A 26,032-nucleotide genomic window follows, 5' to 3' on the forward strand; every position below is an offset into this window, starting at 1 on the left:
GCCTTGCTTTTTCAATTAAGCTCGTTATCTCGTGGGCCGTATTTTTTTTCCCACATCCCCAGCCTCGATGACATCAATTTTTATCGGGTTTACGTGTCCCACCGACGGTCGGTTGCAGAGGCTCGAGACATTTGACCGATTTACTCAGATTTGTAAAGCTTCAATAAGTTTTGGTGTTGGTCATTTGCATTTGGAATCGCGGCAAATTCCGACGGACACTGTTGAATCCAACCCATGTTTGCCCGCAACTGATGTGTACAAGTCGCTTCATGATATAAGCTTTTTACCTACTATTCAACAAGCAAATACACATTTCAATATCTCTAGCATTTCTTCGCATCGATTGTTTCGTCAGTATGCTCCCAAAATAGTATTGGGTCCATCTGCGGGATCAGTGGCGTGGGCACTTTGTAAGGCAAGCTGGAACAGTTCGTCGCCCGGCATGTCCGGCAATTACAAACGAGACATATTAGTTGGCTATATGTGAAATAAATTGATGCCGCGTGAAAATTTATAACACGAAGTCATTGTATGCTGACTTCATTCGGTAAACTCCCTCTGTGTTGTCTCAATATGTTGTAAAGGCGTATGTTCTTACTTCGACGGGTTATCATGTCGAATCTAGAAAGGGGTCGGTCGTGATTAAAATTGGTAAGAAGATTTGCTAATTATCATCGTTCCATACCAGCTTCTTACTAGACATTATGGTCCAGTCCCCTGTAGAAGTGAGTTGTCCTTGATCCACGTATTTGAGAATCCCCTCCTTGGAGCCCAAGCAGCAGATGGTGGCTCGGGCAGGTACAGAGTATGCACGCACATATTGCTTACCACTGAAGTAAGTGGCGAAGACTACTTTGTAACTGAATCATGAGTTTCCGTATATCTATACGAAAAGTTACCACGCAGACTTTACCCATTAAGAAACATGAGGCTCTGCGGGACTTTGCTCATTCAGACATTCAGCAGCCATACCAGTCAGTACCAGACAGCGGCCATTCCACATGATTCAGAGCTCATATGAGCGGATAAACCCAGAAATACATGTAGGTTAGATTTAACTGAGCACCAGTGCTGACAAACACTTAAAAGCCATCATGGCGTCCGCATTTCAGCGACATTCTCCGATATTTCGAACATCAAATGTTTGTGCCGGCTTCAAAGGGTAGTACCATCAAGCTCTAGGTTTAAATCATGAAGGTAATGTCAACAGACGCTTAAAGGGGGCACACTGAAATGCTTAATCAGTGGCTCACTTGCAAGGTTCTACTCCGTCGGTATCGGGTTCTTCTCATAGGACTACCAAACTTTGGCATACTAAGGATAGGGTTATCTTGCTTTTGAACAATAGTACATATGAGACTAGTTCGAATCGTCGGCAGCAGTAGATCTTAATGCTTCTGACGGCCATTATCACATGTCAATGAAGCATTATAGTCGTTGGTAAATAATTCGCTACTCGATTTGCTCATTCGTTTCTTGAGCAGTTTCCACCCGCTGCGGTCTAACCACAGGCTTAATCTCCTGCGCCACTCCCAACCAGAGAAGATCAGGGCGGCTATAATGTCCCGTGCAATCGGCAAACATCTTGTTCACTAGCAGTTCATCCATGTTCAAGTTTGCATAAATGATACCCTCTGTGTCTTCCTCGATGAGGTCTGTTATGCGTCGACCGTCTGGACCAAAGACGGTCGAATGACCTCCCCCCGGGCTCGACATGAGCGCCCCTCCAGTTGTTCCCAAGGTCTTGACTCCGTCTCCTGTAATGACTGTGGTGCAGTGTAGCACGAATGTTCCGGATTCAATGGCGTAGGTGCGGGAGAGCGTTTTACAGCCTTGGATCGATTAGCAAAGCCTGACGGAGATGGAAAAGAAAGACTATGAATACCTTCCGCGGTCATAGACCACGGGATAGGATCTCCGACTTCTGAATTCAGAGGAGGCCAGATAGCAACGTGAATCTCCTCGTTCTGTGCAATGGTATTATATTTGAGTAGTGGCTGAATATGTTCCCAGCACGCCAATGAGCCAACGCGACCAAACGGGAGCTCTCCCACGCTCTGCAAGCAATGGCCAGAGGCGTCTCCAAACACGGTGCGTTCCATGTGCGTTGGCTTCATCTTTCGTCGATGGACTTTGATCTCGCCATCAGGTCCAATGAGAACATTGGCGATGTAGAGTGAGTTGTTGCTATTCTCCGAGAAACCCAACGAGACGGCAATCCCATGTTCACGAGCGCACGCCTGGACCATTTCCATTTCTGGTGAGTCCAAGCGGAGGGAATTTTTGATGTAAGCAACGTTGAGGTCAAAGTCAACCGGCCGACTCCTGTCATTGAGATACCATTTAGCTTCTCGCAAGCTTTTAAAGCTACACATGATTTCTCAAAACTAACCAAATCCAACAAGGGTAGCCTGGAACCCAAGTCTCGGGGAAGGCGATAAGCTGAGCATTATTCGATGCTGCCTCTGCTATAAGCCTGCACGTTTTTTCTATAGTCGCCTGGAGGTTAAGCCAAACAGGCTCAGCCTGAGTAACGGCGACGCGAACAACGCGGTCAGACATGCTGAAATGGCTTTGCTTCTTTGGGCGTTAATAGCAGCTGATTATTGATACGAAATGACTTTTTTGGCGTTTCTAATTGCCGATTACGGTAGCTAAATATGGTGACTTTTGATCTCTGACAAAGTATGGGCTTCAGTTTGACGTTTGAGTGAATATTAAAATCCCATATATGCCATGATCAGGCAAGTAGGTATACGAATTGGCTTCACTGAGGTCATCACAAGATAACCCCGCCAAACCCCTCATTCCAGCCTACGAGAATCGATGGATTCCGAGGGTGGTACAAACACACCGGAACCTGTACGCCGGCGTGATAGGGCTCCAGGATGCGATAGGTCGACGCCGTATCGCCGGAATCAACCGAGTGTATGGCACTGACCCCGCGCGGTTTTGACAGATGTTAATTGCAGTCCTGCATTAGAATAGCTTCGTAGCGGGGCTGGCGTACGATCCAGAGTCGTGCCATTCTGTTGAGTGTCTATAGTAGCTCTGTATGACTATTGGAAATGGCGTATCATGTGATGCAAGCATTCATGGAGGAAAAGGTGGGATAATGGCTAAGATAACGACAGATGTTATCAGGAGGGGACATGATAGGGACAGCTTGGGAGCAGCTGGCGAAGATATCAATATGGAATACCAGTGATAACGGCTACATTGATCAAACAGCCATATTGCACCCAAAGTGTTAACAATTACTATCATCCATGGGTGGCTTATTAAGGACGATGACACCAATAAGTGTCCAAGTCGCACAGGCCAGTAAAGTGAAGAAGCCACTGAACGAATTTGGCTTGGAGTGTGTATATTTTTACGAATCCGTACACGGAGTACCGGGATTTGTATTGGGTTGTCTCGGGAGTGTGAGCGAGACACGGAAGTCGTGTCTGCAGGAGTGTCTGACTGCCACTGGTACATCTCGGTGATGCCCTCATTCGGCCAGCCTCACTCACCTAACCTAGAGGTATATCGCATTTACCGGGGCTGGTCTCTCTGCAGTCAATACGACTTGAATACCTGATTTGAAAGGTATTCTGGGACGTTATGAGGCATTGGATACTTTTGGTGACAGCTTCTACAAACACATGCATTGGAAATCATGGGATTATCACTCGTCGTGGGCTGGCTGGGGATGATGCCAAACCAAACCACCAAAGAAACTGAATCAAGATGCCAGCAGCATTCGAGCCCAACCAAATGAACGTAACGCAAACCACACCCCTAAAACTGCACGCGCCCGCTTTTTGTTACACGCATTGCGTCTGCTGTGACACAATGTGCATGCACAGCACAGCACAGCACACAGAAATAAATTGCGTGCTCCATCAACTCACATGCGCCTGCATGCAGCCTGTGATAGTACGACCCGTGCTTTACACCGCCAGAACGACCACCACCTCCCTCTGCCGATTCTGCCCAATTTCCAATGGATGTTGTTTTTTTCCAAATTTTTTTTTTCTTAGACAACATCCACTGCACCTCCATTTTTCTTGGAGAGAGAGGGGGGAGTGGATTCCCAGCCAACCAGCCCAAGACAAGACCCTCTCGTCCATGTCTGGGAAATTTTCCTTTGCACGTGCCTGGTCCTCTTTTCTTTTTGTCCTTTCTTTTTCTCTCTTTTAGGGTTCTGGACACGTATGGACGGTTATCTCTGCATATTAGTTGGGGGCCAGCCAGGGGTTCGGGGGTCTGGTCCGGCATGTCATCGAATCCCAACGGATCACCCATCAGCGCTGACGTGAACGGGCGAGCGAAGTGTGAAATGCGAATGAAGCTGTGCTGGATGCAGTCGTCTCTGCCGAACCCCATTGCCCCGATTCGGGCGTCTGGGCTGCCACTCGGTTATAATGTGTGCATGATATCTGCCTTAGCCCGTCCAGCGCATCGACGGGTTTTTTGGTCTGACTGCGACGGGGGTCCCCTGGTCCGGTCCGGTTCCTGAGGGGTTGCGGTTGTTTGCGAGCGAGCCGGTGCGACGTCGAGGCTGGGTCAGATCGCAAGCCATTTGTCACACAACGATTGAGGAGGGAGCCAGGATGGAAGAATTTAAGTCGGATCAGATCAAATCAATGGCATTCGAGAGATTGAATCTGGATGAAAGAAAGTGAAGCATCATGAGCTTGTTGACCGTGATGCTGCTGCTGCTTCATGCTGTCTTTCCCCCCACGTTTACCCCTTCTCTCTTTTCTTTTTATTTATTTTTGCTTTTTTCTTCTTCCCACGCGTGGAGCCATTTTCTGTTTGAGCTTCAGCTGACCGTGGCCACTCATTGAGCCATTTCCCGGTCGAGGTGAGGCACGTAGCCCAACGACGTGCAGATGCTGCTATTGTCGTGTCTTTGGTGCCTTAATTCCGGTGCATGTATGTATGTAATCGTCATGGACGTTTGTGTGTACAGGCAATGGATTCCATTGCTATATGTAAACTTTGCCTCTATAATACTCTACCGATCAAATGACGGTGATGGCTTCAAGCCTCCTAGCGCATGTCAAGTGCCAACATAAGGCACCATGTAGCGAATCGCTGCCCCCAGGTAGCTCCTCGCAGAGGCCCGGGCGGTCGAGTACCTTGCAATCAGCTCCCTGTACTCGCAAAATAGCCTATCGGCACACCTCTGGCAGCTTCCCCGCATAAAGCTCCTGCGTTGGCGCCAAGCAAAAACTTGCCCCGGGATCCGCGCCCACTAGCTCCAAGCCGTTGATTTTCACCTTTTGATTCCCGCCTGTTTCATTTTCTGGTGGTTCATTTTCTGCCATTCACGACTCGGGGAGAACATCTGGTGAGAAGCAAGATACGAGGGAGAAATAAGGGAGAGAAAGAGTGAGAAAAGAAGAAGAGACAGCCGAGTTCGAGACTTTCGCGGACACTCGCAGCTATTCCTAGCTACAATCTCTGCAACATTCGCACCTTATATCTGGCCACCGACAACGACAACGATATCTCGTCCAGACAAGATCAGCGTCCATGTCCTTGTCCATGTCCATACCCGTCACACATCATCATCATCACCACTTGCAAACACCATCACCGCACAGCAACCAAAACAATCCAAAACAACAACAACAAACCGGCAGACTAGACCACACCACACACCACCAACAGACCAGCGACTCCCGCCTGCATATCCTTGTTCCCCACCGTCTCCTGGTCCGTCTCCCCCTCACCGAATCCGAAGCGTCCTCGCGCATCTCGTTACTCCAGCAAGGGGAGCTCGGATCCCTGCGCGGCTGACTGGCCTCTGCCGTGCGTGTCACTAATTTTTTTTTCATTTTCTTCTTACATCTCCAAAAACCGCCTTCTTTTCTTCCCTTCTACTGTACTCGTGCTCCAGAAAAGTGGACTTGTCACTTGTTGAAAGCTGGATTGTGGCCGCTCGGGTGAAACAAAGGGGCGCTTGCCGAGCTCAAGGTTTTCTAGCGCAGGGCCGTCGCGTGCTGTCAGTGGCTGGGCGCACTTTTTTGATTTTTTTTCAAGGTTCCCAGTGGCAGGTTCCGGTTTGCATTGGATCATTGGATCGCGGCGTTTGAGACCAGCTGGAGAGCATTTGGCGCGCTTAGCCCACCCGGCCTCACACCCCGGGAGCAGCAATTCGGCTCGACGCCCTGCCAGACGGCAGCTGCCGGGCGCAAGCCCACAGGCGACTGACTGCAGCGGTGCGATTCGATACGGGGGAGTGAGTGGACGTGATTTGGAGAACCTGAACTTCGATCTTCGCAAGTCATTGACTCGCCTCCCGTCCGTCAACCTCAATTCACCTGCTGTCTGTCCATTCCTCGCGGCAACGGGGCGGCAGCTTCAGCCCATCCGAGGCCCCAAGATCGCTCCGCCCGGGTCGGAATTTTCGAGCTAAGTAGCTAAAACTTCGGCACGATGGATCCAAGACGGTCGCCAGCTCTCTACAACCACAACCGCCATCACCGTCCGCATTTTCCCCTGCCGCCCTCGAACTCGGCATCGACTTCGTCATCAGCAGCACCACCGCCAGCCTCGCATCGCATCGCCAGCCCTGCTTATGCCCACCAGCGCCGCACCTCGGACGCGCCCTACCGCCCTTCGCACGTCCGCGACTATCCCGAGCCCAGCCATTCGCGTGCCCAGAGCGCCTCGTCGCTGCCCACCGCTCGCGAGCTGAGTCGCAACATGCCGCCGCCCACATCGCCTCCCCAGCAGCCGGGGCAGCAGCAGCAGCATCAGCAGCATCCCATGTCGCAGCATCACCAACAGCCTCACCCGCCGCCGCCTCATGCCATGACTTACGGGCCACCGCCACCGCGGCCTCCCCCCGTGGCCGTCGGACCACCCAGCGCCTTTCCTTCAGGTCGTGAACTGCCTGCTCTGAGCTCCATCGCGCGCGCTGGCTCAGCGTCTGGCGGCAGCTCCATGTCCATCTCGTCCATGCTCGGCGGCCCGCCACCAGCCTCGCGAGATGCTCAACCTCCCTCGACTGCGCAGCAATACTCATCGCACTCAGCCCCGACATCCGCCTCGACCTCTGGCCCTGGCTTTGCGGCATCTATCCAAGCTTCGCCTCGAATGCACTCTGCGTCATCCGAGTACCCTCCGTTTCGACGACCTCAAACCCCCGAGCTTCAACGACCGTACGACCCTCGAGCTGGCACCGCGCCCTCTCCTCGAGGCCCCTACGCCACGACCCCCGACATACAACGATACGGCACGCCGCAGCAGCAGCAGCCTCCCTATCATTCGCGACACCCCTCGAGCTCGACCGACCCTTCGCGAGACGCACCAAGGCTGTCTACAGCACCACCGCCTCCTGGTCAAAATAATGCTCAGTCGAGGCCATACGGTGGCATGGCGCCCCGGCCGATGGAAGTCGGGAGGGTGCCGGGCCCGGAGGATGCTTACGGTCGTCGGGAGGAAGTCACGCGATCAGCAGCGGGTCTGGATTACGGTGAGAGGGCTGGCTTGAGGCCTTATCCGTACGATGATCGCTACAGAGCAGAAAGGGAAAGGCAAAACGCAATCGAGCAGCAGCAGCAGCAGCAGCAGCAACAACAACAACATCAGCAGCAGCAGCAGCGAGAACGAGAAGGGAGGGAGCGAGCATATTCTGGTGGCGACCCGAACCGACATCCGCTGCCCCCGCATGACCAGGCGCATCGCGAACCCCCGGTACATCAATCTGCCCCCTACGGCGCACCCCCTGCCGAGCTCCTCGACCGGCGCGATCCTCGAGACCCTCGCTGGGGACGGCCGGAAACCGAGGCGAGCTACAGGCCCGCGCCCATGGACCACCAGCGGCCACACCCAGACTATCCTCCTGCCTCTGGGCCCTATGCGCCTCATAGCTCTTCAGCGTATCCAACAGCGCCTCCTGAGAGATTCCCTGCAACCTCCCATCCAGCGTATCCTCAGAGCGCAACTGGCGCTGCTGGCCCACCTCAGCCTCACGAGTCTCCAGACAGAGCCCGAATGGAGCTTCACCACGCCCAGCAGCAACAGCAGCAACAGCAGCAACAGCAGCAACAGCAGCAACAGCAGCAGCAACAGCAGCAACAGCAGCAGCAACAGCAGCAACAGCAGCAACAGCAGCAGCAGCCCAGACCTCGACCTCTTGATGATGTGCCTCTGCCTCATTCGTCGGCGCCTTTTGGCGGTGCTGTCGGACACCATCAGTTTGACCCGGCGCGAAACAGAAATGTCGACGACCCATCTGGACCTGGCATTCACCAGCGCAACCTGCTTGCCATCCAGGAGATTAACCGCAAAGGGCGCGTATCCCCGCTCCCACAGGCCGTCCAGGGTGCGCAGCCTCAGCAGCCTGGCCCCGCTGCAGAACCAGGCATTAAGAGCGAGTTTGGTCGCATGTTTGCGGGCATTGGCAGCGGCGTGAGCTTGGGCGGCCTGTCCAGCCCCGTCACCTCGGCCCCGGTGCCGTACGTCAACGCCGCGCTGGCCAAACGAGACGAGATGGACAACCAAGGTCCGGATGCTGGACCAGACGGTGCGACCAAGGGCGCAAGAGGCAGAAGACGAAAGCATAATACAGACGAGAGCCGTGATGATGATAGTTCAGGTAGATTGACGCCGGTAGGACGTGGCACAAAGCGTGCGAGGGGCCATGGCCACCACCACCATCAGTAAGTTTTTGACTTTGGATTAATCCGAGTAACAGAGTTGCAGTATAAAAAGGCTAACCACGCGTGTTTTCCATAGTCACCATCATCACCATCACCACCACGCACCAGAAGGCACCGCGTCTCCAACAGTTGCAGTAACCACGTTCAAGAATTTCAAAGGTGCTACACCGATGGAATCACCGACCGAAAAGATGCCGAACGCTGCGCATCATCACCATCACCACCACCATGCGCCGCGACCCGCCCAACCGACCCAAGCCCCGAAATCTGCCCAGAGTCCCCCGACCGCGATCCCACCCAAGCCGCGAACCATTGTATCCTCCAAGGCCGTCTTGGAGCAAGTTGCTGGCCATCCCCGCCACCACTTGGGCGACTTCATCTACCAACCAGACCTGAAGGCGGGAAGGCTACTCCCTAATACCCCCACACACCGCGGCTTCTCGTCAAATCCGAAGCCGCTGCCACTCGAGTTGATCAAGGGCAAAGAAAATTGCACTCTGACTGTCAAAGTGTCGCGCGTTCACCTATCTTCGGTGGCTCGGGAGGAGATTACCGCCAGGGCATTCCTTTGGGGTACAGATGTCTACACTGACGACTCGGACGTGGTTGCGGCATGCATTCACGGGGGATGGATTAAGGGCGAATGGACCGAGGATGTTGATACATCTCTGCTGGATCTGGAGCAAGGTCTCAATGGCGAAACGAAGCGGCGAAAGGTTAAGAACCAGGAAAACGAGCCCGCCAATGCCACCTCTGAAGGACTCATCACCGCCCCTCCCGTCGCAGGCCCAATGCCCATCCCCGCAGAGCGCGACCTACACGTGAATGTTTTGATACTGCCTCGACTCGTTAAATACGCCCCATCCACGCGATACGGAATTACTAGCCGCGAGTTTGGAGGAGAATACGGATCACGGCACGCCGTCCACGATGGCCTGAGCTACATGGTCAAGAGCATCCGCTGGGTGCAAAATGGTGCCCAGCCACAGGCCAGACTTCGCGGAAAGGGTCGACGAGAGCGCATGAGGGAGCAGGCAGCCAACTATGTGATGATTACAGGGCTGGGAAAGGCTGATATTTTGGAAGGCAAGCCTAGTCTTGGCAGCGAGATCTCCGGCAACTGGGGGAAGAGAAAGAATGCGGATGAAGTTCCCGAGGCTAAGCGCCGACACAGTGAAGGAGACAAGGAGAATCAGCCCGACGAAAAGATGAGCGACACCCACTCTCAAGGGCACGACCAGGATAAGGATGTTGAAATGCGAGATATGGGAAATGAAGAAAAGGTGGTAACGGCTGAGGAAAAGTAATTGGTTTTTTTCTTTTTCTTCTTCTTCTGTTAATTATTGATCTTTTTCCATTATCATGAGGATTTGTTCAAGGAAAGGCCTATGGGATGGGATGGGATATCCCCTGGGAAGGGGGGAGGACTCATATATACGGGGCTTGTATTTTGGGCGAACAGCAAAATAGCGAGGGCAAATGCTTTGTTTTTGGGAGTGGACCAGGGAGGCGGCGGCCATTTTATATCCGGAGCTTCGCTTTTTCTTTTTCTCTTTTTTACGTCTTTGAGTGTTTTTCTCTCTCCTCTCTGGGATATGAAAGAATACCCCCTCTACTCATCATGATGCGTGGGATAGTAATAGTACATGCTTCAGATTCTATAGTTGTAATGTACAATTCGTCGCTGCGTGCGACGCTGGTATCTCCTCGCGGTTGATCCTTTCCATCTTACATCTTTTTTCATACCTCTCGGTAGCCTTTTTTGTTCTTCTCTTCCCTGTGTGTGTAGTTCTCTCTCTCTCTCTCTCTCTTATTCGTATCCGAAAGCCTTATTCAAATCGCCTTCTGTGCCTCCGGGAAACCCCCAAACCTCGTTCAAAAGTCCGTCACCCTGCCATTATAGCTCCAATCCCCATCCCCACCCCACCTCAAAGGCTCATTCTTCGGCCCTCCCACCTCGCCCGTCTTGGGATTCGTATCGCCTTCGAACTCTGGTGGCGCGCCACGAAAGAGGCCCTGATTAAGGCTCGTAGCCTCGTCCGTCTTTACGGAATTCGCAGAAGCAGAAGCAGAAGCAGAGGAGGAAGCGGTTGCAGAAGAAGAAGAAGAGGCGGTTGTTGTGTGGCGAGGAGTTTCCGTCGCGGGGGGAGTTTGCGCTGCAGCTACTTCTTGGAAGGCGGACGATACGGCGGCTGCGCGCTGGAGGCGTTCGAATTCGGCTTGTTGGGCGGCGGGGAGTTTGGGGGGGGATGGGCGTGAGGAGAAGGATGATGATGAGGAGAGGCGGGTTGTTGTGAGGGTTAGGTTGAAGGTGCGGAGAGGGAGAGGGAGGCGAGGGCGGAGGAAGGGAGGCATTGTAGTTTGTTTGTTTGTTTGTTTGCTTGTTATTTGGTTTGGGTTGGGTGAGAGTTAAGAGTTGAGTTGAGTTGAATTGGGCTTGATTGTTGCGAGTTGCAAGTTGGAGGTTTGTGATTTGAAAGCTGAAAGTTGGTTGATGACGAGATGGAAAGAGACGGAGCTGATAGCCGAGGTTTAGGCTTGGTGGGGTGTGTCGGTGGGAGGCGTCGAGGGGTGGCTCTACGATATTTACACGGCTCATGATCTGTATGATGTGGGCAAGATGAGATTGAATGAGAAAGAGAATCGTATGAATCTTTGTAATTTCATTCCAAGAGCAATCAACTCTGTATCATGTTAAATTAAGCACATGAATAACACAACACGCTACGCACAAATCCAAATATCCATGTACAAATCCATCACGCATCTTCACTTACACGCTTCCACCTCCCTCCGGCCGCAGCCACTCAAACGTATCTAACAAATCAAAACTGAAAAACGAATTCATATCCGGCGACAAGTCCATATTCCAATGCCCGCCCTCGTCCAGCATGTTTGTCTGCACCGGCGCCTCCAGCGCCTGCTCCAGCACCCGCCTCACAACCTTTTTGATGCGGAAGCAAATGTCGGCGTTTGGCGACGACGGCATCACCCAGTCCAGAAACGCCGCCAGCATCCCGAGCTTCTCCACGATGATGGCCTTTGTGGCTGCGGCGCTCATCGTGCCGTGCGCCTTGCCCCGGAGCAGCTCCATGCACAGGATCCCGCCTGCCGGGGCTGCGAACGAGGCTGTTGTCCATTCGACGCAGTCTTCTACCGTCTTGAGCCGGTTCTGGTGCGTCCAGAATAGGTGGGCCAGCGTTACCATTTCGAGGCTGATTTCAAAGAGCCGGGACCCTGCTTCTTCGCCATCTTCTTTGCTGAGGAGACGCTCGATGAAGAAGAGGTTCTGTAGGTGCTCGAGCCAGATGAGAAGTCTTGCGTACAGGTCCTTGCCTGAGACGTCTGGGTTGTTGAGGTCGTTGTGCGAATAGAGTATGCAGGGCGGGAATTCGGCAACGATTTGCATTTCTCTCTTCTTCAAATTCCTGGTCATGGTTAATACAAAGCTCTTGTGGCGATGTTAGTTTGTGATTCTCCTCAGACTTACAAAAGTGCCGTCTTGCCCCCAAAATCCATGCTCTGCAATGCAATCTCCAGAATCTCATCTCTTACATACGACAGCATGGCTCTTGCACGCAACGTTGTCGACAAATAAATTTTGCCATCGGTGCTCCATCCATTCTCATCCACACGGCAATCTGTGTAGTCAGCCAGGGGAGGATTGGATAGTAACAACTCTTCACTCATGTCCAAAGGAAGTGGCGTTGAGGAGAATCTTCTACTGAGAAAGGCCGGTCGTCCGGTGAACGTGGCCGTGACTTTGTCATGTGTGAAGATGGCGGCAAATAGCTGGCGCTTGGTTTGCGTGGTGACGGAAAAGTCCTTTGGGTTGGCGTTTGGAGAGACGTGGAGGCCGAGATAGGTTGTCATGGCCATGAGATCGCCGTGCGTCCTCCAGTACTGCATGCCTGAGAGTTGAGATACACTTGGTTAGATATGCTTGCTATATAAAGCAGGGACTAATGGACGGAGTAAGTTTACCTGCATCCCCAGACTCGTTCGATTCCAACAAGCTGTGACCCAAAATAAGAAATGCCAACATGGTGTTACTGTTAGCCGCATCGCGACTGAGCTCTATGCACTTCCACGCGGCCATCTTGTACTGCTTCACGAGATGACTTGCGTGAGTATTGTGCAGCACCTCGCAGTCGCTGGATATGACAGTCATCTCAGGAAGTCTTCGAGCACCGCCAGCCCAAAAGACGTAGAGCAGGCCAAGAGACTCCCACCGCAAATTTGACCCTGAAAACTCGGCAAACCACTTTTGCGGATCTGTATGAGACTCCCCAAGAGGTACCGCACTGTTCCGACACAGTTTAAACGACATACGCCGGAGCAGCTCCTCGTCTCGCACCACACGATCCAGAGTCGTCCCAAACGCCGCCCACAGAGAATCGTTCAGCCACCGCCCCGAGAGTGTATTCCAGCCGCCGTAAAAGCTTGTATAGAGCCTTGTCAACAGCTGAGACGAAGCCTTGTCGGGAATGTGTCGCAGGGCGCCGAGAGCAAGCTCGTCCAGGCGCGGGACAACATCTGCGGTCTTGAGCGGCATCATGTCCGACTCTGACTCGCACTTTTCCGTCACTGACAAGCTGTTTTGCGCTTCTTCATAGAATGCCGAGAAACTCGTCGCGCCGAGATACCCAACATTGCTCTCTAGAGTTGCTTGTGGTGATCTACTAACGGGGACTGATATGGAGACGGGAGAGGCGTTTGTAGCCTGCGGCCTCAAAGACGGGACGGCGGCTGATCTCGACGAGTTGATGTGGTTATTCTGCTGGCCTGGCTGAGTCAGATAGACGCACTTGTCTGATACTCCTCCGCGGCGACATCGGGAGCATACGGGAACGCGGTGATCGCAGGCGACTTTTCGTCTTCGACAGGGCTCGCAGGCCTGTGGACGGCCGTTTTTGCGCCTGGGGGCTCCGGTGAAGGCCAGGTTTCCGTCCATGACTGGTGTTGATGCTGAGATGAGCTGATGTGATGAGATTCTCACTGAGCAAGGTTGCTCATTCACCTGAAGATTGTATCATCGGCTTCATAATCCGAGATTAGTCATCTATTCTTTAGCGTTGATTGAGGGCTAATGTGCTGTATTAAGAGGGCGATATACTGCGATGTAAGTCGATTGAAATCACTCTGAGCTTGGCACCAGTGAAAAATTTCCATACTGGTTTGAAGCTCTCATCTTGTGTCTTGAGATACAATGGTGACTCTCGCCAAGACACCAGTCATGCATGTCGCAAGACGGTAATGGAGTACTTATGGCACTACTTTGGAACTAGAGGCTTACAAGTACACTCTAAACGTGCAATATTACAGACTGCAACCAAGGCTCTTTTAGAGGTAGGAGCCAACATAATCGACGACAGAGATAAAACTTCTATGTAGCGACCGCGAAATGAATAAGAGCATGCATTCAGTACATAGGGCTTCAATGTGTATGTGCGGGTAGGGTCCAGGAGGGAAAAGAAGGTAAAGGGAGTAAAAGGGAACGGTGGTAGAGGGAGATGGTAGGAGGAGGAAAAAGGTGAGGGGCTGTAGTTCCCTCAGAAAACATCGCCAGGGAACTCGTTTCAGGTAGATTCTCACCATCATTTCTCAGTGGTGAGTAGCGGATTGTCGGCGGCCATGTTCCCACTGCGTGATCACTGCAACATGTAATATGAGCACCCTGTTAGCTTATCAAGTGGTGCTTTTATAGGGGAATGTCTACACGTATTCAGCTGGCACCTGGATTTTACTATATAACTATAGTAACAATTAAATATAGATATAATAGCAATTCCTAGAGAAAAATAGATATAGTAGTAGTTATTAGAGAAAGAAATAGATGGCGTTTTATTTTAAGAAAGAAAGGTTTACTTTTAGTATCCTAGGAAAGAGATAACCATTTGTCAATATTGTATCAGTATTAAAATTAATACATAGTTTTTTCTTTTCCCTTTCTTCTTCTCTTCATACGGAGTGCCCCCTCCCCGACGAGACTCAAGGGCCGCGTATCCATCTTGATCCTCCTCGTTTGGAGCCAGGCCCCAGAACCATCGTCGGACTGACTCCAGGGCGGCAGAGATCTTCGGCGCAGTATTAATGATGTTGCAAACGGTATTCACAACAGCACAAATATTGCTGATGGCAGCGTTGGTTGCGCTCACCGCAACAGGCAGGCTCATGGCAACAGAGGCGTATCGAGGTACTGGAGGCAAATTTCTAACAACATTATGAATGTTGTCCGCACCGCCCAGGGCCATCACTTATTACCGTCCCTTTTCCCCATCCTTTACCCCCTCTCCCCCAAAATTATTAATGTCATTCTTTTTTTTTTGTCATTTATTTTTCATTTTTCATTTTTTTATTAACTTTTTCTTCATTCTCTTTTTTTTAATTCTCTCTTTCATTTTATTTTATATTCTTTTTCATCATTCAGCGCCTGTGTCCCCAGCGTATTGTTTTAGACAATGGCAGACTGGCAGTTGTGTTCTTTTTACGGTAAGAGACCAAACGCGATATTTCTATTATTCTAATAAGGTAGACGGCTTTATCTTTTTAAAAGAGGAAATCTTCATTCATAGGGCTTAATCGCAAGTCTCGGTTGTATTATTCCACTGTTGGAGTCGATTCGTCGCAATCTACCCCACGGCATCTTTTCTACCCCAACTCGAGTCCAACTTATACAGAGAAGCCCCACATCATTAACTCGTTATGAGTAGGGCGAGTTAGAGCAAGTAGATATCAGAGTGACAGCCGTTGCAGATCGATATATATAAGCCAGACAATAACTACCCCAAAAACCCCTGTCCTTTATAAACAATTCTTCCCAGCTTCTAAAACTAGTGAGTCCCATCTTCTCTTAGTTCATCTAGCATGGCCAAGGGTTCACATCGCAATATGGCACCTTTAGTTACAGAAGGCATTCTCTTAGACGATACGGCGGGTCCAGAATGGCACTCGAGCGTTTGTCTCGGCAATGGCATCCTGAAAACCCCCACAATTGCCGATATCGATGCCCGTCGACAGGCTGTTGGAAAAATGGTGGCTCCGACAGGTGCCTATGCTGATTCCGATATGTTCAAACTGCAGTGTTCCAGAGTCAGTTCACCTTTTGTAAATCTGTAAACTACATGCAACTTACCCTCGTGAACAAAGTCATCCGACAGGCCGGCAGCGAAGAGATGGGACAGTAAGTGCAATTTCCAGTGACTTCAAAGAGACATCTCATATCTAACGATGCCGTTCCAGATCACCTAACCGATGAATGCCGAGCACGAGCTCCTGGAATCTTGAAAGTAGCCGCCAGGTTTCTCAAGAGACCGGGAATGATTTCACTAGCTGGCGGTCTTCCTAGCCCCGACTATTTCCCATTCAGCTCTATAAGTGCTACGATTCCCGCGATACCTGGTGCCGCCGAGAGCGACGTATTCGAAGCCGAATCCACCATTGCAATGGGACTACGCGACATCGCCTCTGGAGACGCAGCTTTCGACCTCTCTGTTGCGTTAAACTACGGCCAAGCAGCAGGTTCAGCTCAGATGATCCGATGGATTACCGAGCACACAGAACTCGTCCATAAACCTCTCTATGCGGATTGGGATACTTGTCTAACGACCGGGAACACGGCAGGCATCTACCAGGCGCTGCGAATGCTATGTGATAAGAACAGGGGCGACTCGTGGATGACAGAGGAGTATTGTTATGCTTCTGCCTTGGAGACTGCCCTTCCGATGGGCATCAAAACGGTTGGTATCAAGATGGATGCCGATGGCCCCATACCAGAAGTCATGGACGAGCTTCTCACCAACTGGGACGCTGCGAAAAAAGGAGCTCGAAAACCACATGTCCTGTACACCGTGCCGACAGGGCAGAACCCGACAGGATCAACCCAAAGCGCCGCTCGAAAAAGAGCGATATACAAAGCCTGTCAGAAGCACGACATCTACATCGTTGAAGACGATCCTTATTACTTTCTTCAGCTACCATCCAACTCAAACTCCCATCAAAACTCTTCAAAGCTTCCCATCAACACATTTCTCTCCAATCTTCCCCCTTCGTTTCTCAGCATCGACACCGACGGCCGCGTAATGCGCATCGACTCCTTCTCGAAAGTCATCGTCCCCGGCGCAAGGATGGGCTGGGTGACGGCCTCCGAGCAAATGATTGAGCGATTCATCCGGCACGCTGAAACAGCGAGTCAAGGGCCCAGCGGCTTCTCCCAGGCTCTCATATACAAGCTAGTTGACGAGAAATGGGGCCACCAGGGATTTCTGGACTGGCTGCAGCATCTACAGGCAGAATATACTGGGAGGAGAGACGTGATGCTGGCTGCGTTTGAGAAGTTTCTGCCCAAGTCGATTGTCAGCTGGAATTCTCCGAGTGCAGGCATGTTTGTAAGTACATGTAAACACCCAAGATAAATGCATGAGCAGATAAAGGCATAGAGACTAATCATAATTGCAACAGTGCTGGATCAAAATTAAGCACAGCTTGAGACCCAACGCCAAACTATACTCTGCTCTCGACATCGAGGAGGAAATATTCGCTGCGTGCCTCAAGAGGGGCGTCCTAATAGCAAAGGGCTCCTGGTTCAGGGCCGAGCCGGATTTGCCTCTGGACGACGTGTTTTTCCGCCTCACGTTTGCGGCGTCGAGTGCTGAGAACATGGAAGTGGCCGTTCGAACGTTTGGAACGGCTCTTCGAAGTATTTTTAATCTGGCGTGAGCTTAACGCGCTGCATACAGAGATCATGGTACGGATTGACTATGTTTTGAACGTGAACAATTAGCCTGGTATGAATGAATATTTATTTTCTCTAATAACTACCTCCTATGTCTATATTTGTCTAGTAACTGCTACTATATCTATGTTTGTCTAGTAACTGCTACCATAATCAACTTCCAGTCTTGTCTGGCAGCATTCAGCAGCAACGACTTGAACTTTTCTCGCTGTCTAACCGTTGACATAACCAGCATTAGAACTACTGGCATTGGTATAGTTCAAATCTCCTGATAGATCTAGCTAATCTCAGCTGATCGAATCTAACCTCTTGTGTCCGAATCTAGCCATACAGCTCCCGAATACTTCCAGGAGGGTAAGAAGCAACAACTCTTTCAGGTGGTAGTCGAATCTGCCCTTGCCATGAAATGTTGCTCGAGAAACTTGTCTCTGACCCAAAACGCTGCCATACGCGCAGTATGGTGATTTCAGAAGAAGCCTGAACAGAAAAGTCCGTCTCACAAAAGGGACACGAGCCACAAACTTCAGTTTCTCTGAGGAAGGCGCTCAAAACAACGGATCCAAGGGCAGATGTTGGGTTTGTCAGCAAATCATTCCACCAGTAACTGCAAAATTGATTGTCGACGAGGTGACATGGTCTTCCATGCAGTTTATGCATGTGAGCTTCAGGAGTCAAAAACTGATGTAGACAAATCTGAAGCCATCCCAAAGATTTGATAGAGACATTTTCAACGTCTTTGAAGAATGTATGTTTGGAGTGGATGAGGAATTCTCCATCTGTTGTGACCTTTGGAGATACCGATAATGTTCCTTTAATCTCGCTAGTCATGCCGTATTTACATCGGTGGATGAATCCTAAAACTGGCTGCAATAAGCGATTGAGATGATCTTTGTATGTTTTTCCTAAGACAGTTCCCGTTGTCTCTAGGCATGTATATTTCAAAGCTAGTTGCATATGGCGATGGAAGAGTTTATATTGGATATGTCGAAAGTATTGTTTATAGTTGACTTGATAATAGTAGCAGTCCCATGAGGTTTGGCATTGAATAGTAGGCCGTGGGTTCATCGGAGTATCGTTCCGGTTAATACGATGGAGCTTAACGCATTTATGGCAGGCCCAGAAATCAGGACGACCACGAGCTATAGCAAAAATATACTCTTGTCGCTGATCTTCATCGAGATTAATGGCGCATAGATTTTGTAGCTTGTTTTTTTTTTTTTTTTGATAATGAGGCGCAATGGATAGCAAGTTTGAGATAGTATAATTTGTTGATATTGTGGGAGGCGCTCGACGATGAGAAGAATAAGTTCGATTGGGAGGTTAAGGATTGGAGCGGAGAGATTCTGCTTGGTCCTGGTGTTGCCGTTTATGAGGCGGCGTAATACCTGATAGAGAGGCATGGTGGCGACTTAGCTGATGCCGATGTGTATGAAGAATATGGTATATCAAGATAAAATTGTGCACAGGTCAGAAAATCTACCTAGCAGAGAACGGGGGTACATAAGTTTATATAGGAACCCATTCGAAGTATATAAACGCCGAAATGTGTGTCGCTTTTAGCTCCCAAAGGAAAAGGCAAAAAGAGGAACCAAAAAGCAAAATTTGATGCAGATAAACTTTTTGGAGGATCAAAAGCTACAAATCTGATGCAGTAGAACACTAGCTTTGCATAAATGAATATTTCCTTTGAAAAGATAAAGCCGTCTTATTGGAATAATACAAATGATATGTTTGGTCTCTTACCGTAAATTACAATTCTTATTGAATCTCATTATAACATTCTAAGGTGGACGCATATCGATCAGCCGCTTCTATACACGAGCCAATCGCATCAAACAAATGCGACTGTTTGAACATCTCCGTAAATAGCTTTAAAACCGAATATGCCATCTGTTTAATCGTCGTTGCGCTGAATTCATCATCCAAAATAGGGTTAAAGAATGGAGTTTCTTTTAATATCCGCGCAATGACGCGAACCAGCACCTTCTCCTCGTCATGCAACAAGTGACTCTCTAGGCTGGCTCGCTCTAACCATTTACTTAGAAATAGAGCACATTCCAGGTTAGCAATGCTGTGAATAATGCTCCAGGATAGAATCTGAGTTTTCGACGCATATCTTAGGCCAATTCGCACTGGTATGCTGAGCGCATGTGCGCTTTGGAGAACCGCCGAGTACAGGCGCGGCGAGCGTTCTGGCAGGGGGCATCGGGCAAAAGAGGCTGCAATCACGGCAGGATCCCTGCTGCTAAAGTTCCGGCTTGGAACTGCGTTGAAGCATAGCCTTATCCAGGCAATCCGGAAAACGGCCGTGGCGTTGAAACCCAGCGGTGCCATGTGAGCAATGGGCTGCGTGGTGGATTCCCTGCTGGAAGCCCAGCCGCTATCCCAACGGCAGAGTGCCCGCCTAAACTTCATATAAACGTCTTCTGACAGTGGTGTTGTATTGAGATCTGCACCGGGTACATCAATATGTAAGAGTGTGTCCCTCGTAAGCTGAATCTGCTGCACGAGACCATGAATCGAAACCAGACATCCAAACGCAGAAGTTCGGTGGTTCGGGCCTCGAGATTCACGAGGGACTACCAGGTCTGAGTAATAATCACCAAAGGTGCGGCATATGGGGGGATCGCGCCGCCGGATTTCCTCCCATTCGAGCGCTGTATTAGCCCACCAGTGAGCTTCCTGCTGTGGCATCTTGATCGACCAAACCTCACGAGCCATGAGCCGCGGCGGTGTGTCGTAAAAGATTGAGTGTAGGTTAAAGAGGATAAAGGCGATGAAAACGGTTCGTCTGCATCCTTCGTGTTCAATCCATTGCAACCAGGTTTCATCCTCAGATGGATCCTCTTGGCACAGATAATCTCCCTGGCGTAAGTAAAGAACAATTTGTTCCGCCAGAATAAAGGCATCAGGTAGTAAGTTCTTGTATTCCCATGAGCATAAGGACATGCAAATGATCATGGCTTGAATTGTCTCGATACTTATGGATGGTTGGCCTGAATAGCCTGCTGAATTTGCCGCAATATTAGGCATGGCTTCGAGTGCTGGCTTTGCCTGTATAGTCGAGTTACGTGCTGCTTCCACTACAGCTGCTGAAACTTTGTTGAGTCTCGCATCTATGATACTTTTCGCGGCGTAGTATAGAGACAAGGCTGACTCTGCCTCAAACCGATACTGTGCGCCCATTGCCGCCATTGCAAGGACAAGCTCTAGGGGCATTTGAGAGATGCTTTTGGTGGACAGTTGCAGAAAAGGTCGGTGTAGGTTAAAACCGGAGAAACCTTCGATATATCTGCTCAGGGTGTGTTTTGAGGGTAGCTGGAATTGTAGGGGGAGAAGGGCAGCGTTATCTTGAACAGAAGTAGAGATTAGGTCGTAATCTTGGGGGGACATGTAGCACGGGTTCCTCGGCGCAGATGGCAAGTATGCTTCGGTATTCTGGGTAGCAGTCGATATGTTTGGTAATCTAGGACGAGGAGGTATTGTGGAATCTTTGAGAGGCGGCTGGCGTAGCAATTCAGAGGCACATGGCAAATCATCCTGCCAGATAGATTCTTCTGCTCTGCCTGAGACATCGCTGACAGGTGTCGTCGTCTCCGGTAATGATGGTATATCGAGGGAAGGCGCAAAGTCAAATGGTTGAAAGTTCATGGGAAGTTCTGGGCTGAAAAATGAAAGCTCAAAAGGGTTATGTTGTAACTGGAAGCTATCCCAGAGCATGTCCAACTCATTCGTGAGTGCTGTTGGAATCAGGTTGGCGGCCTCGGAAGGGGAGATTTGGGTATCACTAGTGGACAGAACCGAGTCGGTATTTGGACCGCTATCAGTTCTAAGCTCAATGGCTGATCCAAAGTTCAGCATGGTGTTCTCAGAGTTGTCAACGGATTTTCTTTGTCGATTAGAGACACTGGGGCTGAGAGGCCCATGGCCCTCGGACTCTTTGGCTAGCCTCACATGGCGAGAGAGCAGGTCCCTACTTCAGATGAGTCTTGGGAAGAATCAGGTTTACAGGGGCAACAATTAACGTACTGACGTGAGAAATTCCGTCCACATATACAAGCGTGGGGCTTCTCTTTGGTATCTGCCAGTGGTCCAAGTCGGTTAGTTCGGTCATTGAATAAGCTGGGGAGTCTCATAGAATCACGTACGCGTTCTCTCATGGCGGCGCAAGTGTTCAGTCCTTAGAAAGGACTTGTTGCAGAACTGGCATGGGGGCACTTTGACCTTGTGCCGCATTTTGTCTGATACATGTCGCTGGCGTTGCGTGAGTCGTCTCTTACATGAAGATGGCTGGAATCTACCCCAAATTACTCCGTCCGATGAAGCCAAGAGGCCCACACAATATCTCACCGACAACGGCGAAGGCACATGTAATATCACATGACATTACTCAGTGTGAGCCGGGTCTTGGAAAAATAATAATCCATCAACATTGCTCTTGTTTCATTCCGCTATTTCGACATGAAGCTAGTCTTTCGACGAAGGGGCAAGACAGATTATAAACTTACAGTTCGATTCTACTTGTTCAATTCTGACTACATTAATGTAGATGTTTTCTATCCATTTTCTAATCTAAATCAATGTCTGTTGATTACGTCAAAACTTACCGTTTAATGGGGGGTATGAGTAGATCAGGACATTCGATATTCGCGAGTGTCTGGGCTTTCTCTACATAGCTTTTGGGATACGACTGCACTTTCTGGAATCCAATTATTAATAGAATGGAGCCATATTGTGTCGGGATAGTATTCGCACAGGTAAGGCGACATCTTCATATGAGGATTATGGTGACATATTTACAACCAGGGAAATGCTAGCCAGCACCCCAACTCTGCTACCCGGCGTTGCATATTAAAAACTTTTTAACTACCTACTCATACAAGTGATAAATAATAATACCAACAGCCACTTATAGGAGTATAACTATAGTAGCCGATACTAGAAAAATATAGCAATAGTAGCAGATACTAGATTAAAATATTGATAGTAACAGACAATAGTTATAGTAGCAGATACTTAAAGAGCTACCTAGGTGCCTCATATATTTATGATTTATCAGATATCCTCAAGGGCTTTAACACAGGAATGCGGTCCACGTAGGAGCAAAAAAGGAAAAAAAACAAAGGGATGACATGTCCATACTGCTAAACTCTCTCAGCATCTCTTTCAGCAGCCTCAGGTGAAATAGCAGAGACATCCTCGATAGTATTGCTCTTAGCATAGTCAAGCTTTTCGTCTGTATATACTCCCTCAACCGTATCTCCAAAGAGTTCACCGATTTGTTCAAGGGACAATTGGCTAGTCTGAGGAATTGTTAGCGTCAATACTGCCAAAATGAGAAACAAGAAGACATCTTACCTCGGGACAATAAAACCATATGAAAGTGCCGATCACGGTCGTACAGCCGATGAAGACTAGGTAATACTTCCAACCAATAACTGCAAAGGCAGTTGGCGCACACTGTAAGAATATGATCGTCGCAACAAAAAGACCGGAGACAGATACTGCAAGGCCCTTTGCACGAAGGGGAGTTGGGAATATCTCGGAAGCATAGATGTAAGAGGTGGCGTCGGAAGTGGATGAAAAGCAAGCCATGTGCCAGAAGAGAAAGAAGACAGCTGCTCCAGCCACGCTTCGCGAACCTGTGCGTTGAAAGATACTGACAGTGATGCACTCGCCAACAAGAGCCGTGATGACACCAGTAAAGCCAACAACAAGCAGACGCGTACGGCCAACACGGTCTACAATAAGCGAATTGATGATGTTTCCAAAGGGACACACGGTAATCCAACCGCATTGTATCAGAAGCTGACGGACGGTAGAGAAACCGAGGGCTTTATATAGCGTCGGGCCATAGTCTAAAACACATAGAGTCAGAATTGCTTTCTCCCCTTTCTCATAATGGTTTATAACATACTATTAATCACCAAGGTCGCAGTTCCTTGGCAGCCAAACAAGATAAGGAAGCCAATGAGACATCTTTTACGCATTCCGGGCGAAGTAAAGAGATCAATGAATCGATGTTTGGCCATCTTCTCGTGCTGAATGAGGCTTCTAAGCATGCGAAACTCTTCCAGAATAGCTGTTCTGTCCTGCAGCATTGAATCATCAGATTCTGCTCGCACCGCTTCAAAGGCCTTGAGAGCCTCGTCTGGGCGATCCTGATCTAGAAGCCATCGAGGCGATTCTGGAAGAAACGAGATACCGATCGCGAGAAATAGAGGCGGAAGGCACTGGATAGCCAGTGGAAGACGCCATTGCGCACCAGACGCGTTCACAAAAAAGAATCCGAGGCCGACCCAACTGGCGAGAGCATATCCGATACAGATCATGACACCGTGCATACCGACGAGAAGGCCGCGAATACGAGGTGGTGCAATTTCGGATTGGTAGAGAGGGATGAGGACGACCATTGAACCTAAGTAGTACAATTAGTGGTGTGAGGAAGTGTATTCACGTCGTGCAGTCATACCTATCCCAAGCCCTGTGACAAAACGAAAAACGAGATACATGGCGATATTGACGCTGCCAGCCTGCAGAGCGCCTCCAATGAGGGCAATGATGGAGGTGAACAGGATGGCACGCTTTCGACCAAGATAGTCGGCGGACTTGATGCAAGACAAGCAGCCAAAGAGGCCACCAGCCTGGAAGAGTCCATTGATGGCACCCTCAAGCTGTGTGGCATTTGGACGAGTATCGAGCTCAAAGTAGGCGATGAACGACGGCTGTCCGAGAGTCGTGGCGATGATGCTGGAGCAGTATCCATACGTTACACTGCCGAGGGCCACAAAGGCCACGATCTGAAGTCGAGCAGTCAGTTGATGCCTTAAAGATCATTATGAAGCTATGAGATTGTAACTTACCAGAATCCGAAACAATGCCGGCGAGATCATTTGGACTGCTCAATTCAATCGATGTATGAGATGAAGAACTGAAGAGGATATTTTTTTGGAGGCTGTCGATCGGAGAGAATAAGGAGAACAAATAGTTTTACAAAGTTCCACAGGCTGGAACCGCTCCCATTCACTGCATGTCAAGCTAGCAAGCCACCCAAGTCCTCTCCCAAGACCATCCGGGGTGTAGTCCACTAATTGGCTAAGAAGCCGAGTCTCGGCATCTTGAGTTTACCAACTATTTTCGCCTTCACAAATAGCTGTAATTTGCCTGTATATCCTCTCTCTCCCGTTACCCCGGATTACGCTTCTCCTTTACCCCGCGGACCCCAGATGAATCGTAAATTAATCGGTGTGGGGAAGATTGAGACACCGATGCTCACGATGAATTCGTGCTTATAGCTGAGGAGGCTGCTGCCCGTTTCCAAGCCTCCTAGACTATCGATCATCGGCTTGGCCACTCCGAACGCAATATGGTGTCTATCGACAAGTATAGCTTCCCGGTCTTTGATGACCTGCCGTCTGTTCCGGGGCAACCTCAGGGCTGTCTTTGGGGATTTTTCGACAAGGATGGAAACAAGGATGAACTCGGTAGTGAGCTTAGACATGCTATACTCCCTTGCATGGTCTCCTTGAAAATTCTAACGCAGGTTCTGTAGCTCTCAATCTTCTCAATGCCGACACCGTAAGAAATGCCTCGCTTGAGATTCAGACTGGGAAGCACGTGCAACTCGATTGGCCTATGAACAACCTTGAATTCCCAGGCTTTGGTCGCATTCCCATTGAGCATAATGTGAAGCAAATGGCTTCGGAGGGTTTCCTCGGGCTTGATGATGAGATCAAGATCAACACTCAGACAAGCTCTCAGTGGGATAGCTTGAAACACGTAAGTTGACTCATAGGATGACTATATGAATTCAGTGCTGATATTTGGTCAAGTGGAGTATACAGAAACAGGGTTTATTCTATAACGGTTTGTCTATCCAAGATGCCTTGAAATCACCGCGAAATGGGTTTCACAGTCAGTTCTCACACCCTAAATTGCTCTTTCGACCAAGGCTTCTAACACATATTAGACGTTTGTGAACGAGGTGGAATAGTTGCTAGAGGAGTGTTAGTTGACTGGGTAAGTCATACTTGGAGGAACGGCTAATCTACAAAAAGAAATGCTGACGAGAATATTACAGTTAAGATGGTGGGAATATCACAACCCAGGCAAAGAGCCCCCGTCTGCTATATCACCCTATGCAATCCCAGTCTCCGAATTAGAAGAAGTACTCAAATTCCAAGGCACAGAATGCCACCAAGGAGACGTTCTTATCGTTAGAACTGGATTTGTCCGTTGGCACAAGTAAGACAGCAGATCATCTTTTGACGTAAACTTAGCTCATTGCCGTTATAGTCAAGCGGATAAGTCTACTAGAGCTCTCGGTACCAAGCAGCAGCATTACATGATTGGTGTAGCGAACAACATGGAAACTGTTCGCTGGCTTTATTCCAAGCACTTTTCAGCCGTTGCTGGAGATACAATGGGATGGGAGGCTTGGCCTTATCCTGAGCACTGCTGCCTCCATGAGTGGCTCTTGTGCCAGTGGGGAACTCCAATCGGAGAGCTGTGGAATTTGGAGCAACTGAGTGTCGTTTGCGAAGAATTAAAGAGATGGTCATTCTTCTTAACAAGTGCTCCGATCCATGTTATTGGTGCTGTTGGATCTCCGCCATGTGTCATTGCTGTATTCTAA

The 26,032-nt window shown here is 49.7% G+C and overlaps 11 protein-coding genes across 11 annotated transcripts; 4 read left to right on the forward strand and 7 right to left on the reverse strand.

Moving 5' to 3' along the window:
- Positions 1 to 1,308: 1,308 nt before the first annotated feature.
- M431DRAFT_509581 (hypothetical protein) lies at positions 1,309 to 2,937 on the reverse strand. Its single transcript, XM_024919322.1, has 3 exons — positions 2,393 to 2,937; positions 1,886 to 2,325; positions 1,309 to 1,832 (listed from the first exon to the last, which is right to left on the reverse strand). The coding sequence occupies exons 1-3, from the start codon at positions 2,560 to 2,562 to the stop codon at positions 1,453 to 1,455; spliced, it is 990 nt and encodes a 329-aa protein (XP_024772963.1). The 5' UTR covers positions 2,563 to 2,937; the 3' UTR covers positions 1,309 to 1,452.
- Positions 2,938 to 5,422: 2,485 nt separating this feature from the next.
- M431DRAFT_460181 (hypothetical protein) lies at positions 5,423 to 5,953 on the forward strand. Its single transcript, XM_024915347.1, has one exon. The coding sequence runs from the start codon at positions 5,527 to 5,529 to the stop codon at positions 5,791 to 5,793; it is 267 nt and encodes an 88-aa protein (XP_024772964.1). The 5' UTR covers positions 5,423 to 5,526; the 3' UTR covers positions 5,794 to 5,953.
- A 479-nt stretch (positions 5,954 to 6,432) lies between these two features.
- Positions 6,433 to 9,970, forward strand: M431DRAFT_88708 (hypothetical protein; the record flags this gene model as incomplete). The annotated part of the gene is made up of 2 exons (XM_024923941.1): positions 6,433 to 8,663; positions 8,740 to 9,970. 2 exons carry the CDS (start codon positions 6,433 to 6,435, stop codon positions 9,968 to 9,970), a joined length of 3,462 nt encoding a protein of 1,153 aa, XP_024772965.1.
- A 568-nt stretch (positions 9,971 to 10,538) lies between these two features.
- Positions 10,539 to 10,937, reverse strand: M431DRAFT_37483 (hypothetical protein; the record flags this gene model as incomplete). Its single annotated transcript, XM_024914675.1, has 1 exon — positions 10,539 to 10,937. A coding segment is annotated over one exon (399 nt), but the record flags the coding sequence as incomplete, so codon positions are not given.
- Positions 10,938 to 11,436: 499 nt separating this feature from the next.
- M431DRAFT_483444 (hypothetical protein) lies at positions 11,437 to 13,617 on the reverse strand (the record flags this gene model as incomplete). The annotated part of the gene is made up of 3 exons (XM_024916121.1): positions 11,437 to 12,091; positions 12,154 to 12,574; positions 12,648 to 13,617. 3 exons carry the CDS (start codon positions 13,615 to 13,617, stop codon positions 11,437 to 11,439), a joined length of 2,046 nt encoding a protein of 681 aa, XP_024772967.1.
- A 946-nt stretch (positions 13,618 to 14,563) lies between these two features.
- Positions 14,564 to 14,917, reverse strand: M431DRAFT_556472 (hypothetical protein; the record flags this gene model as incomplete). Its single annotated transcript, XM_024921451.1, has 1 exon — positions 14,564 to 14,917. One exon carries the CDS (start codon positions 14,915 to 14,917, stop codon positions 14,564 to 14,566), a length of 354 nt encoding a protein of 117 aa, XP_024772968.1.
- Positions 14,918 to 15,665: 748 nt separating this feature from the next.
- M431DRAFT_146268 (hypothetical protein) lies at positions 15,666 to 17,449 on the forward strand. The gene is made up of 4 exons (XM_024912733.1): positions 15,666 to 15,755; positions 15,813 to 15,846; positions 15,906 to 17,050; positions 17,124 to 17,449. The coding sequence occupies exons 1-4, from the start codon at positions 15,696 to 15,698 to the stop codon at positions 17,379 to 17,381; spliced, it is 1,497 nt and encodes a 498-aa protein (XP_024772969.1). The 5' UTR covers positions 15,666 to 15,695; the 3' UTR covers positions 17,382 to 17,449.
- A 269-nt stretch (positions 17,450 to 17,718) lies between these two features.
- M431DRAFT_88514 (hypothetical protein) lies at positions 17,719 to 18,225 on the reverse strand (the record flags this gene model as incomplete). Its single annotated transcript, XM_024923914.1, has 1 exon — positions 17,719 to 18,225. One exon carries the CDS (start codon positions 18,223 to 18,225, stop codon positions 17,719 to 17,721), a length of 507 nt encoding a protein of 168 aa, XP_024772970.1.
- A 785-nt stretch (positions 18,226 to 19,010) lies between these two features.
- M431DRAFT_146272 (hypothetical protein) lies at positions 19,011 to 21,698 on the reverse strand. The gene is made up of 3 exons (XM_024912734.1): positions 21,546 to 21,698; positions 21,427 to 21,478; positions 19,011 to 21,370 (listed from the first exon to the last, which is right to left on the reverse strand). Exons 1-3 carry the CDS (start codon positions 21,631 to 21,633, stop codon positions 19,156 to 19,158), a joined length of 2,355 nt encoding a protein of 784 aa, XP_024772971.1. The 5' UTR covers positions 21,634 to 21,698; the 3' UTR covers positions 19,011 to 19,155.
- A 724-nt stretch (positions 21,699 to 22,422) lies between these two features.
- Positions 22,423 to 24,346, reverse strand: M431DRAFT_17900 (hypothetical protein). Its single transcript, XM_024913102.1, has 5 exons — positions 24,261 to 24,346; positions 23,870 to 24,197; positions 23,315 to 23,815; positions 22,756 to 23,255; positions 22,423 to 22,700 (listed from the first exon to the last, which is right to left on the reverse strand). Exons 1-5 carry the CDS (start codon positions 24,288 to 24,290, stop codon positions 22,542 to 22,544), a joined length of 1,518 nt encoding a protein of 505 aa, XP_024772972.1. The 5' UTR covers positions 24,291 to 24,346; the 3' UTR covers positions 22,423 to 22,541.
- Positions 24,347 to 24,763: 417 nt separating this feature from the next.
- M431DRAFT_6845 (hypothetical protein) lies at positions 24,764 to 26,032 on the forward strand (the record flags this gene model as incomplete). Its single annotated transcript, XM_024921763.1, has 6 exons — positions 24,764 to 24,884; positions 24,950 to 25,176; positions 25,230 to 25,311; positions 25,367 to 25,416; positions 25,478 to 25,641; positions 25,693 to 26,032. 6 exons carry the CDS (start codon positions 24,764 to 24,766, stop codon positions 26,030 to 26,032), a joined length of 984 nt encoding a protein of 327 aa, XP_024772973.1.

This window comes from Trichoderma harzianum, assembly GCF_003025095.1.
Source record: "Trichoderma harzianum CBS 226.95 unplaced genomic scaffold M431scaffold_8, whole genome shotgun sequence".
In the NCBI taxonomy this organism is placed as follows: Eukaryota; Fungi; Ascomycota; class Sordariomycetes; order Hypocreales; family Hypocreaceae; genus Trichoderma; species Trichoderma harzianum.